General features: G+C 46.5%; 1 protein-coding gene across 1 annotated transcript; it reads left to right on the forward strand.

The window, feature by feature from the left end:
* The first annotated feature begins 10,557 nt into the window (after positions 1 to 10,557).
* Positions 10,558 to 11,869, forward strand: LOC100834161 (glyoxylate/hydroxypyruvate reductase HPR3). Its single transcript, XM_003580939.4, has 2 exons — positions 10,558 to 11,049; positions 11,344 to 11,869. The coding sequence occupies exons 1-2, from the start codon at positions 10,558 to 10,560 to the stop codon at positions 11,866 to 11,868; spliced, it is 1,017 nt and encodes a 338-aa protein (XP_003580987.1). The 3' UTR covers position 11,869.
* Positions 11,870 to 14,159: the final 2,290 nt, after the last annotated feature.

Below are 14,159 nucleotides of genomic sequence, written 5' to 3' on the forward strand. Positions count from 1 at the left end.
TGCCTGGCTCTTTGGCCAGCGGCCCATGGACATAGTGCCCGATCTATTTCAGATCGCTAGGCGCAAGAACCGCTCGGTCCGTTCTGCTAGATGGCAATTTCGTTGGGTGACGGACGTTGCGCATGGCATCGGCCCACTCAACATCGCCCAATTCACTCACCTCTTCTCTTTGCTGGATGAAGCTCCCGCTCTTGCGCCCAGCGCCGATTCCATCCGTTGGAACCTCACTGCCAATGGCTGCTACTCCGCGAAAAGTGCCTACTTGCTTCAGTTCCAAGGGCTTACTCGGGTTCCCTTCGATCGCCTGTTTTGGCGCATTTGGGCTCCCGAGAAATGCAGACTCTTTGGCTGGCTCATCGCCCTCCAGAGAATCCCCACGGCTGACTTGCTTGAACGACGGGGCATCCCGAATGACAAATGGTGCCCTTTCTGCCACAACGTTGTGGAAACTGCCGTTCACATCCTTCTGGACTGCTCTTACGCCTGGGCTGTTTGGTCGCTTACTGCTCACCGCTTCAACTCCCCGGCGATCCACCCTTCTGGCTGGACTGACGTCTCCTCCGTCAGGTCCTGGTGGTCTGAGCGCTCCTCAGTCTCGAGCGCGTTGGGGAAGCCTCGGGTTAAGGCCACGACGTCGCTTATTCTGCTCATCTTATGGGAGACGTGGAAGGAGCGGAACCGGCGCATTTTTCAGCACAAGCTCCTTCGTCAGTCTGCGGTCGCCGCCTTCATCAAGGAAGAAGCTGCCCTCTGGATCAAGGTAGGTGCCGGGCTTGGCGAGCTACTCTCCGGCTCTGATGATGTTCCTTAAATTGTTTGACTGTATTGCCTCCCCCTCCCCTTTGCTCGTGCCCGTTTTCTGTATTTAAATTGTGTATTTTTTCCTGGGGTTGATTCTCTCAACTCCTCTATTGACAATAAATAGCTTGCTGTGACTGTTTTGTCAAAAAATAAAAATAAAAAACTCCAAAAACAGGCACCTGTTTTGACAACATAAAGCAGGCGCCTGGCCAGGGGATAGACATACCCACGTGGTTTTTGCCGGGTACTAGTGTTTTGTCCATCCGAGCCCCGTGGAGCAGGGTGTCTTTGTCCAACGGCCAGCCTCCATTGGAAAGTTGGCTCGCAACCCGGCCGCAATCAAGTCGACAGCTGACGCGGCCGTACCGTCGCGCAACGCGAGAGATATCCTCTGGATGGACGGCGGCGGCATGGCTCCCAGCAAAACCTCGACGAGTCTGCATTCCTCGCCGTCCGTTCCCCTGAGCCCGTGGACATTCCAGCAGGCTAATATTCTTCTGGACGCCACCCCATCGATACTCTCCTCGCGGTGGCACCGGCACGGCGCTCTGCTGCACGATCCACATGGAAAAAATACATCACAGAGCGCGCTCCATGGCCTCGCGGTACCACGGGCTGCCGATGTAGCCGTGCCCGTCGTCGAACTCGAGCGAGATGGAGGGGATGGCGGACGTCGGGTACCGCGAGAGGGCATCCGTGCAGAGGTCCCGGAAAGAGACTGCCACGCCGCGACAGTCCTGGACGGAGAGATTGAGGGCGAATCCAACTCGATCCACTCGCCGGGAATCCAAGTTTCAGCTCCCGTCTGCCTTGCGCTTCTTCATGCATGCCAAGGCCCGTCCCGCCGCTAGTGCGTCTGCTTTGTTACACTTAATTAATCTTCACTCTGAGTTATATACTGGATGGATTACGTACGTGTTAGCATATATAGCTGAGTATGAGTCGACATTTCTAGCTACCTAAACCCACCCGGCGGGCATATCAATTAATCTCCAATTTATTTTATTCTTACTTGGGCTGATACAAAACATGTTCTTTAGTTGTCGACTCGGACACTGGAGTATTTGGATGTGGGCTTGCCTAACTAGGATCACTTGGTTGGGGAAATAGATGTAAAATCCCAATATCTGGGTTCAGGTCATTTAGATTCCCATTTACACTGTAGGGGTTCTCCCGTGCAGGTTTCTTTTTTTAAAAAAAAATGGGCTGTCAGGTTTTTTTGCCATTTTTTGGCAACTTTGAAGTTTCGATGTTTTGGTTTTTAATTCTTTAGCTTTTAATTTTTATTATCTAATTCGAAGAATTTAAAATTTTCAACTTTAGTTTTAAGATTTTAAATTTGCAGGGTTTTGTTGAAAAATGCACCTCCTCCATCTACCCTGGCGAGCGATGGCGGCTGCGGTGGTGAGGCTCAACGGTGATTACGGTGAGGGACGATGAGGGGGGAGGGAGGGGGGGAGCGATGCTGCAGCGGTGCGCAGAGAGGAGCTCAGCGGCGGGTCCTGGGGTTGGATCCAGGCCATGGTGATCCCCGGTGGCGCGAGGGGTGGGGAGCTGTGGGCGCGGCCGGGGGAGATGGTCGCGCGAGCAGGAGGGAGAGGGGGAACGACGGCGGCTCGAGAGGAGGAGAAGGTGGGGGGTCCGAGCGAGGAGAGCAGGAGGAAGAGGGAGAAGTCGTCGACCGCGCGTGGCGGAATCGGCGAAGGAAGGTGGAAGATGTTTCTCATTTGGATGGTTCTTAATTATTTATCCAACTATATAAGGAGATTGGCGTAAGAGAAATTAAGTTGTTACAATCACGGACGGACGATCAGATCAACCCACCATAATTTGACCGGCCGGTTCTTTTTTGACCTGGAATTTTGTCCGGCTCTCCCGTTCATGAATAAATATGCATGCAGTCATGCGCTGGGATAAAACCAGTCAACTCTCAAGCTACGGCCGTCAAAGTGATAGCAGTTGAGCTCATCGATGGCCTTCTCGGCATCCTCCCGGCGTTGGAAGACGACATAGGCGAAGCCCCTGCACACCTCCGGGGCGACCATGGCAACGCCCGTTCTGTACATGTTAGAACTTAAAGTCTCCTACAGATGAATCCCAGTTCAGTGTTCATTACCATGCTCCATGCACAAGAATGGCAGTTGATTCCGAGTAAGATCTTACATAAATATATTTACTTTCTTGACTTATCGGTCCTTTACTGGTTAGAACTTAAAGTTTTAGATCATTTCCATAACTTGAGACATGTGGTAGAGGCAAACAACATTTCTGAAAAAAAAATACATTTTCAATCATATATTTAAGAGTGACAAAATTAACGTTTCTATAATTAATTTTTCAGTCACCAATATTACATCTGAAGAAACTGATACAAAATTATTACTCGAGCCACAAGGGTGATAGCATTAGACTAGGCACAACAGCAATGTCCGTTCTCGCAATGGGCACCAGATGAAGGGCTGCCACTGGCGCTGCAGAAAGTTCCGCAACGTTCTTCACAATTTGGCAAAGGGGAGCACGCTGCAGCTTTCGCTCCATCAACAACTGCAAGGTCAATAGAAAAAATCTATTATAAATCCCACATGAATTAGTCAATTAACTAGCAAACACAAATCATATAAGAAGATTGATGTTGTAGTAGGACAATGAGGCTATATCACAAGCTAGATATTTATAATGGAGCAATTAGTTTTCGTTCTGATCTACGCTATGGATGATTGTACTCTGCTAGTCCATATGTACCTTGTACTGAAGTAGTTTATGCTAAAGTATATAACATGTTGGAAATTTTAGTAACTAACCTGCTTCTGCATCTGCACAGGACTGCTGGACAGTGGCCATGACCACCATGAGGGCTACCAGGCACACAATGGTTGCATTTCTCTTGCTAAGCGCCATGACAAGATATATAAGCTCGCAAGTGATCATTTGTCTACTTCTGTTGTTTGATTTCTATGACAATGGGTTGACGCTAGCTCCTTTTGCCGGTGTTTATATAGAGGGGAGATCGAGGCACATACGTGTGTATATATTAATGGCCTCATGGGGATGGTTATCTCCGTGATGATTTGGCAGCAATTATTAATTATATTAATTGAATAATGGATATCCTTAAATAAGACACTACTATAGAAATCTACATTAGTAACGGACGAAAAGGTACATCAGTAACGGGCCGAGGGCCCGTCACTAACTTCTTGTCACTAATGTGGGTATCAGTGGCGGGCAACAACACCACGACCGACACTAAAAACATTTTCACGATTTAAAAAAAAGCACCCACTTTCATAGGCACCCCCCGTTCCAATCGCCAGCCGGAACGAGAATTCATAGAATGAAAAAAGCATCCGTTCCCGTCGTCAGAATGAGAATTCATACGGTCAAAAAAATCACAGAAGCAGATCTAAACTAATGAAAATGAACCTAAAACTAAAACAGATCCGACGACGACGAGCTCCTCCTCTCCTCTCCAACGACGAGCAGCTCCTCCTCTCCTCTCCTCTCCTCTCCGATGAGCTCCTCCTCTCAGAGTAAACCAAATAGAAAGCGAGTTAGAGGGAGAAATCCGAGAGACGGAGAGAGAAATCAGAGAGAGGGAGAGACTAACCGAGAGAGGAGAGGGGGAACCAGTGGCTCGCCTGGTCAGGGGAACCGGATCCGGCGGAGATGGCCACCACGACACCTGCGAGGGAGAGAGTAAGAGAGGGAAATTTAGAGAGAAGGAGAGAGGAAGAGAGAACTTACCGCGAGAGGTGGTGTGGCGGCCGGTGGTGCTCTCCTCGGATCCATGGCGCAGGGAGGCGGATCCGATGGTGCCTCCTCGGATCCATGGCACAGGGAGGCGGATCCGGCTCCTCGGATCCATGGCCGGCATGATGTAGGATGGCGGGGGAGGAGAGACGAGGGAGAGGAGGGAGCTTGGGCGCCGCCGTTCGGGTAAGACGAGGGAGACGAGGGAGTTCGCCAGGGGGAGAGATGGGGAGAGGGAGCTCGCGGCCAGTGGAGAAGAGAAGGAGGGAGGGCGCTCGGGCCAGTGGAGAAGAGAAGGGGGAGGTGGGGCGCTCGGGCTAGTGGAGAGAAGAGAAGGGGGAGGAGGGGCGCTTGGGCCAGAGAGAGGGAGAGAAACGGCTGAGAGTAGGAGGAGAATGAAGTTTAGAATTTGTGGAGTTGTTATATAGGATGGACAGTTTGGACCGCAAATGGGTCGGGCCCAAGCCGCACAAGTGGTCATCAGTGGCGGGCACAGATGTAAAGCCCGCCACTGATGTGCGTTTTTATGATTTTTACAATTTTTCATATGTGATCATCAGTGCGGGCTCTCCGTGCTCATTACTGATTAGGGTTCATCAGTGACGGGCATGCGAGACTCGTTCATCAGTGACAGGCTTGGTACGCCCGCCACTGATGAGGGGTCATCAGGGACGAGTTTTATGTGCCCGTCACTGATGACCCCTCATCAGTCACGGGTTTTCCCCGCGCCACCTATGATGTGTTTTGTAGTAGTGAGATAATCCTCGCTGATAGTTTAGCTAGAATGGGCTGGTCTCGTTTCCATTTATGCAGATGCTCATGGAAATATTATTTCTATATTTTCATGCCTTTCGATTTTTTTGGTAAAAAATAAAATCTCACGCTTATCCTTATTCTATACGTAGTACTACATAAATGGAGTTGACTAGGGAGAGGAGGCGCTCCGTAGGGCACGCGACGGGCCAACACCGGCAACACTCTAGCAAAGTAGCAAGGCCCGGTGCAGCCCAGTCCAAACACATGTTTCAAAGAATCTGCCGGAAAAATTTACTAAAAATCATGGGCCTCAATCACCCCGGTCAAAAAAGTAGCAGGCACGTAGGATCAAATAATCTAGTCATTAGAAGTAAAAAATATGGCTATCGAGTAATGGAAAAAAAGGATGGCAACTAGATAGTACAGAAAATGCCAACTACAATCAAAATAAACAGGTGATTAGAGACAAAAAATTATGGCAATTGCAACGATGTTAGAAAACAAGATGTCGAAGTTTGTATACTACACAACATGTGAAGTATGACCAAACAACATATCAATTAGGACCAAAGGATAGGTAAATACTTCCTCAGTATCATAATTCTTGTCTCAAATTTGTCCAAATATAAATGTATCTATTCATAAAAAACGTTTATATACAAGTAATATTTCGACAAGAATTATGGGACGGAGGGAGTAGGTAATAGATGACATGCTGACTAGAGCCAAACAACATGGTAACTAGGTGGTACACGACATGACAGCTAATTCATATTGCTTATAGAGGTCGGCAACATTTGTTGAATAATGACATTTCTTTCAGTCGAGAGTAATTAGGTTCACTCCAGAAATAAATATAATTCTTCCCCTTCCATTGCTGCCAAAGCTTCACAAAATTTACAGATGTAGCGCATCATAAGCTGTTTCATTTTATAATTTGTTGGTCACCAATACACCATCTATACATAATTCAAAAACTGTAGTAAGATTACAGCTCCATCGGAGCATTATATTAAGGCATGATCATAGGAGCCATAAAAATTACAGTAGTCCTTGTCGCAATGTTCACGATGATTACCATGATGAGGATCAAGGAAGTCACTTATGTGTTACCGTTGTGTTCTTATAGTTACCAAATGCTATGGCTCTTGCAGGTATTTAGTTTATATCGTGGGAGAAAATGAAATCATATGCATCGACCTATTAATTCTCCTGCATAATTATTGTTCTCATCTACTACATTGATATTATGATATCATGATATCACAGGTAAGGTTTGATGCAAGCCTTTGCAGTTCTTGTTGCAGGACACAACACTATCCCCCAGCCCGGACTCCAGGACTCTGATGGATGGCAAGCCTTTCAGCTTCAACGTGGTTTATCATGCGCTAATGCAAACACAACCATCTACAAATATCCATCATTATATCGTATTATTGTGCAACACAAAAATGTTCCTGTTGCCATTGTCTTTGCGACGATTCCTCTAAATATATGTCTTACCTTATTGGAGCCAATTGGACGAGATGGTTACATTTGGTCCAACGATTGATGATGGTTAACATTTCTAATGAACCTGATAGATTTGTCTGGAGCCTTACTTCATCGGGAGTTTTTTTCCGTTAAGTCTATGTATGCTGACTATATGGATGGGAAAACGGTTTTTCATGGGAAATACCTTTGGAAGTTAAAGATCCCATCAAAAGTCAAGATTTTTATATGGTTCCTTGATCGCCAAGTTTTATTAACAAAAGATAATGTCGCGAAACGGAATTGGGCAAGGAGTTTAAAGTGTTGTTTTTGCGATTCTGATGAGTGTACAACCTCCTTTTTTCACTTGCCCGCTTGCGCATATTATTGCGCACCATTTTTTATACCTTTAATTTGCCTCCACCGATATCGAGTACTAACATGTTTGGCAATTGGCTTAATGGTGTGGATAAAAAGATTAATACTCAGACTCGAATGGGAGTTTCGGTTTTTTGTTGGGCTATCTGGAATTGCAGAAGTGATGTTGTTTTTAATCGATCAAGAATTCCACACTTTTTGCAGGTAATCTACAAAGCTACTCGGTGGATTCATCTTTGGGCTTTTCTGCTTTCTGCGCATCATCGGGAACCTTTGGATATTGGATGCAACCGGCTAGAAATGACATCTCAAGATATTTTCGACCGGGGTGTCTAGCGGCATACTAGATGCGTAGATTGGTTATGTTTGTTCTATCCGCTGGTTTATTTTTGTATCCACGATCGCTGATCGTTGAACTGTATGACTTGGTCTCTTTTCTTAACATTGCAATAAAAATGGTTCTGTTGGGGGATCCTTTCCGCTTTTCGATGACATGGTGAGGAGTATTGATTAATGGGAAAGAGATACCCTAAATCTATACCCGTACCCTAACCAAGACTAATCGGACGACCTGTCGGGCATACCCATGGGCGTAAACGTCTACCCATATCCCACCCATTCGGCTCGGGTACCCGTGGGCGAGATTAATCATTGGGGGGGGGGGGGGGGGGGGAGAGAGAGAGAGAGAGAGAGAGGAGTATTGATTAATGGGAAAGAGATCTCTATCCTGTGAATCACTCCAATGGCGAAGAAAAATTCACCGTTTGGATTGGAAGAAAAAATAGGCAGTATGTGAGACCTCTTGATTAACATACAAGTCGCAAGTTAGGTAAATGTCTAATCACCATACATGTGGGGAAGGTTAATCCTTCACAATACCATTCATGAGCAATCGACTTGTTTTCACAGAAATACTACATTCACTCCTCTAATTCGCTTCACATTTTCATAAGAGGCTTAATTATATAATCCATTGAGGAAAGAAAATAGGCTCTCCCATTCCCAACTGACACATTGATACATGTGAAAAACAATTACTAATAAGATGAACCAACCTAATATTACATCCGCAATTGCTTGAGCGAGACGAGAATCATTATACTGGGGGCCGGCAACAGCACTCCCACTGGTTATGTGGTTCGAGCTTGCAGTAGGCCCCAGATGAAGGGTTGCCGCTGCTTGCACATTTGCCCTTGCATTGGTAGTCATCGCACGCTTCCAAAAGAGTGCACCTTATAGGATTGTTCAATAGTTCATCATCAACTACCAGGTCGATCAGCGATCCACAGAAGACAATTAATTAGCTTGCAAACACAGATGATAAAGAAGATTTATGTATCTAGGATAAATAAACCAGTCTTTATTTTTATTTTTTATGAAAGAGCTACAACGAGCTATTTTATTGCAAAAATTGAACGAAAATAATTCATCCAAGAGGTTTAGAGAGTTTGGAAAGACATGCATAGAAACAAATAGCGAGAGATGTTATTACTTGGGTTTGCATAGCAGAACGATGATGACAAGGTTGAAGACATGATCATAAGAGAGAAGAAAACCGCAACCATCCTTGATGCATATTGCCGCTGATGAGTGCCATGGCGATGGTGTGATAACTTTTTTTTAATGCTTATGTTACCTTCCGCTCTGGCCTTTGTAGGTTTATTTATAGGGACAAAATCAAATCATAGCATTGAATGAATAAATATTTGTAAATCAGACCGAGATATGCCTCCATGATTTTTTTTGCTGGAATTAACGTGTTGATTTTTGTGTAAAATACTCAATTAGTCCACGAACTCGGAAAAAATGAACACTTTAGTCCATGAACTCGGAAAACGCACACTTAAACCTTTAAATTGGCTACAATGGCATTTTAGTCAAAAAACGGTCCGGCAAGGATTAAACACGTTACGTGGCCGCCACGTCGGTTTCGGGCAGGACCGCGGCTGCTACTAGTTTTCTCAGTTTTTTTTGCCAAATCACCACACTGATCAAAATCCATCCGCGGCCGCTGCCACGCCGGGGATACTCCTGCTCCTCCTCCTCTCCCGTCCACCCCCGTGTGCCCAGCGCACCACTGGAGGGTTCCACCCGTCCTGCCTCCTCGGCTGCGGCGCCGCCATGTCGGTCTACCTAGCCACCTTCCCCGCCGCCTCGCTCGCCGCCGTCAAGACCTGCTCATCCCTGCACGAGCTCCATCTCCTCGCCTTGCTCCTTCCGGCTCCTGTCGGGTCGTCTCCCTTCTCGGCTACTCCTCCAACTTCTGCGTTGATGCCCAGCCTCTATTCCGTTAAGGAACCCGGATTGGGCCGACGACATCAACGATGACTCCAATGACGACAAGAGCACCCCCCCCCTTTACGAACGAGAACGCTATGCGTTAGAAGCCTCAGCGAAGGACAAGAAGAATGCCATCGACAGCGGCGCAAGTAAAGGCAACAACGACGGCGAGAAGCTGGAGGCGAACCAGCGTGGTGATTTTGCAAAAAAAAAAAACCTTGAGAAAATCAAGTAGCAGCCTCCAAAGCTGACGTGACGGCCATGTGACGTGTTTAAGTCTCGTAAAACCGTTTTTGGACTAAAGTGACATAGTAGTCCCAATTTAGAGATCTAAGTGTGCGTTTTCTGAATTCGTGTACTAAAATGTTCATTTTTGCCGAGTTCATGGACTAATGGTATTTTACTCTTGATATTTTTTACCATGAATTAATGTATTTGAGTAAGTCGTATCTGGCATGCACCTCAAAGATTTTTCAGCTGGACCAAATCTATTAAGATATTATTCCTCCGTCCAACAAAAGATGTTTCAAGTTCGTCAAAATTTGGATGTATCTAGACATGACTTAGTGGATAGATGCATTCAAATTTGGACAAAATTGAGACATTCTTTGTTGGACGAAGGGAGTACTAAGGATACATTATGTAATACGTATCTTGTACGTATCTCTCAGATTTTTTTTTCCAGATGGAACTAATGATTAAATAGATATCCTTAAGAATACATTTATTTAAGGCTTATACAGCACGTACTTCTACGAATTTTTTTTTGTGTGTGGAAATTATTTGTTTCCAAGGACAGTGTATCCTCCTCTGCTTGTCACGAAAGTGGAGCATGGAAGAGTCGATCAGAATGCAGAGCGTTGCATCGTCGCAACGCAAGAGAGGCCCGACATCCGCATCCTGCAGTAGAACACGAGCAAACATCAAGTGAATTAGCGTTTAGCGTACTAGCGAATTCAGCTCGTGGGTTTAGGCTCATCAAGTGGAATAGGCGGATCCAGTTAGTTAGCATTAGCGAATTCTCCTCCAAGCACCATGCATGTGCCCACGAGAAACAATCTCAGTTAGTTGAGCATTAGCGAATTCTCCTCGGAGCGCCACACCCATCTGGCATCCCCCGCCATGGCCGCCAACGGAACGCCTGCCTCCGCCAACGAGAAGCCGCCGCCGCTGCTCCTCCTCCGCCCTTCCAACGACCGCCTCAACACGGCGCTGCGGTCGCGCTTCCGGGTCATCAGCTTCTCCGACGATTCCTCGGGGGGCACTCCCGACCTCCAGGCTTTCCTCGCCGCGTCCGCCGCCGCCAAGGAGCCGCCGCCCCGCGCCGCCCTCGTGGTCGGCGGCGGCACCGTCGTCGTGGACGCCGCGTTCCTCCACGCGGCGCCGCACCTCCGCTGCCTCGTGACCACCTCCACGGGCATGGACCACATCGACCTCGCCGAGTGCGCGCGCAGGGGCGTCGTCGTCGCCAGCGCCGGCGAGACATACTCCATCGACGTCGCCGACCACGCCGTCGGCCTCCTCATCGATGCGCTCCGCCGCGTCTCTGCCGCCGACCGCTACGTCCGCCGCGGGCTCTGGCCCGTGCAAGGAGACTACCCGCTTGGCTCCAAGGTTCATCAGTTCTTGCCGTATTACTACTCCTACGTAGATCGGGATCACAGTATTAATTCATCACCACTGTTTGATCGATTGGAGTTAAACAGACATATAAACTAATTTCTCCAGTTTTTCCTACTGATCGATTGAAAATCACCAGAGATTCAGCATAGAATGGTTAAACAATTTTGTTGTTCAAGAGATAAAACAACAGTACAGCACTAGGATTGATCAGTGTGTTTAATTTGTATGGTTAAGAGTAGAAATGGATGGTAATACATATGTTTTGATGATGTACTAAACATACAGCTTGGTGGGAAACGTGTGGGCATCATCGGTCTCGGCAGTATCGGCTCCTTGATCGCAAAGAGGCTCCAAGCATTCGGCTGTGTCATCCAGTACCATTCCAGAACACCAAAACAGACTGCAGCCTCCTTCAAATATTTCCCCAATGTCATCAACCTTGCTGCCGAATCCGACGTCCTCATCGTGGCCTGCGCTCTGAACTCCCAAACACGGCACATCATCAACAAGGATGTCCTGGAGGCACTGGGGACAGACGGCGTCCTGGTCAACATCGCCCGCGGCGGGAACATCGACGAGGCGGCGTTGATCGCCGCGCTGAAAGGAAGGGAGATAGCCGGCGCGGGCCTCGACGTCTTCGAGAAGGAGCCTGTCGTGCCACCGGAGTTCTTCTCCATGGACAATGTGGTGCTCACGGCGCATGATGCCGCCTTTACCACTGAGTCGGACCGCGACTTGTGCCAACTCATGATCGCCAACCTGGACGCCTTCTTCCAAGGTAAGCCGTTGGTCACGCCTGTGTTTCCCTAGATAAATGTCAGAGATCATAGAACAGATCGTCGAGAGGACAATCCTTCCATTACTTTTACTTTTATAAAGATATGTAAGTACCGTAACTGTTATTCATTCTACGTTCTAGACATCTGTATCACGGTGTGCTGATTAGCTGATTCTACTGATGTGTGTGTACACTGAGACCGATCGTCCTTTATTCATTCTACGTTAGACATATGTATATGTATCGTAGTGTTTTGATTACCTGATATTCTACTGACTACTGGAGTACTGGTTATATATTAGCTAATCTAACTAGAAGACCAAGTCGGATCGCATACAGCATTTGTAATGTTAGCTTTGTCAGGTAGCCAGATATATACCACGACTAACATACAGCTCTAGTAGCATGCATTCGTGTGGAAGCTTGTCGATTGTGAAATTGTGGCGGAGAGGTTTTCCTCAGATGATTGGCTTGTTTTTTTTTTTTGTAAATTGTCAAGGAATGAAGGTTGCACATGCATCCACAGCAACAGCGATCTAGTACTACTGGGAGCAGAAACGGTAACGGAAGATCCAGGCCGAGGGTTGTCAAGAAAAGAAGAGGCAGATCATGAGGCAGCTAGAGGAGTAAAACACCTTGCTCGTAATAGTGAGTTAGGCAATGAAAGAACAAAGCAACGACATCTATAGCAGAGGCCGGGGCCTTCGGAGGAGGAAACGCACTCAACCGAGGGCTCTTCTGCACACGGCGTTCGCGGATCCGAGGCCCATCCGCGCAGGCAAGGATACATGGGCCGCCAGCAGCTCAGGAGAGAACACACAAATTGCTTGGCACCGCCGGCACAGACAAGCCTAATCAAAATTCTCCGTGTGCCTCGCGGATGATGACCAGTCGTGGCCAATAACTCCCTAGTAAATATATACAGGTAAATAAATGAAGAGTTAAATGCACCCGAGTTTCTAAAAGTATTCATGATGTGTTAAGTAGGTACTAAATCCTGATAGTATGAAAATGCACGTCTTGGATCTAAAAAGTATATTAAGTGTGTAACAGGTGATACTAAACACGTCATAACAGTTCTTACCTGCCCATGTGTCTGGTTGACTTGTGCCACATCGACATGAGTTATGCTGGAGGGTAACTAAACCTTTCCTTGCGTTTAAACATGTAATGTGCACAGTATATCATACCTAGATTTTGTGAAAATACAGGGCAATTGTCTCGTGTCGTTCCACGGTTAATGACTTAATTAATGGCCAAGGAGAAAACATAAGACTATCAAATGCACAAAACTCGTTCGCCTGTGCTTTCGAAGTTAGGACACTAAGATGAGTTTTTAGTCGTCTCTTTTATTCCATCCGTCCCATATTAAGTACCGAAAATATCACATGTATATATCTAAACATGTTTTGGTGTGTAGATACATGCATGTTTAGATAAATTTGAGTCACTTAATATGGAACGGAGGGAGTACATTTTTTTAGGAATATAGTGTTCCCTTTTTTGTTTTTTTTCTGAATATTGCACACTTTATTCTTTGTGTATTAGGTTACCTAGATCCAATTTCTGAAGCAGTTTGAGTAGTCTTTATTCTTGAAAACATGGGTACTAAATGCCTTTGCATAGTGTTTCCCAACTCACCTCAGGATCGATCAAACCTGTTTAAAGAAACATACAATTTTTATCCACACATGCATTTTGCAAATCAATAAAATATATCTTATCAATTTTCTGAGTTGTATATTTGTCTCAGTAAATTGGTAAAAAAAGAGGAAGATCAGACGGTAGCATTATTCGTAAAAGCAACACTTCCATGTCCAACTATGGTCGAAACAAATTGTCAACATCAGGATTTAGTGGTTTCAAAAACGAGCTACAGTATTCAAATTGCCGTTCTGATTCAGTGCACCAAATTTCATCAATCTCCGATAATGCGGTGTCAAATGCAAGGTTGGTACGAGTTCTGTCTGAAACTTGAACATTCATATTCTCATATGGGTGCTTATTGAACACTTATGGTATTGATTAACTTCTTTTCTTTTGAAAATTACCACAGGTATATCGGAAACTGCGGACTACATACGGTATTGTGCTAGCGCTCTTCTCCTTTTTAGCAAATTTGTTGTAGGCGAGGACGAGTGTAGCAGCAGCCCAGACGGGCAGCGCCCAACATCAAGAGCATGTTGCTGAAGTTGTTGGATCTGCTGCTGCTGCTGCGCCTGAGTAGTGGCCTGCGCCATGGGATAGGCGTTCTTGGTGAGGTCGGCCATTGGTGATGAAGAAGCCGACCAAGCATGGATGTGCCGAAACGAGCAGTCGCGTA

This window comes from Brachypodium distachyon, chromosome 5 (genome assembly GCF_000005505.3).
Source record: "Brachypodium distachyon strain Bd21 chromosome 5, Brachypodium_distachyon_v3.0, whole genome shotgun sequence".
Classification (NCBI taxonomy): domain Eukaryota; kingdom Viridiplantae; phylum Streptophyta; class Magnoliopsida; order Poales; family Poaceae; genus Brachypodium; species Brachypodium distachyon.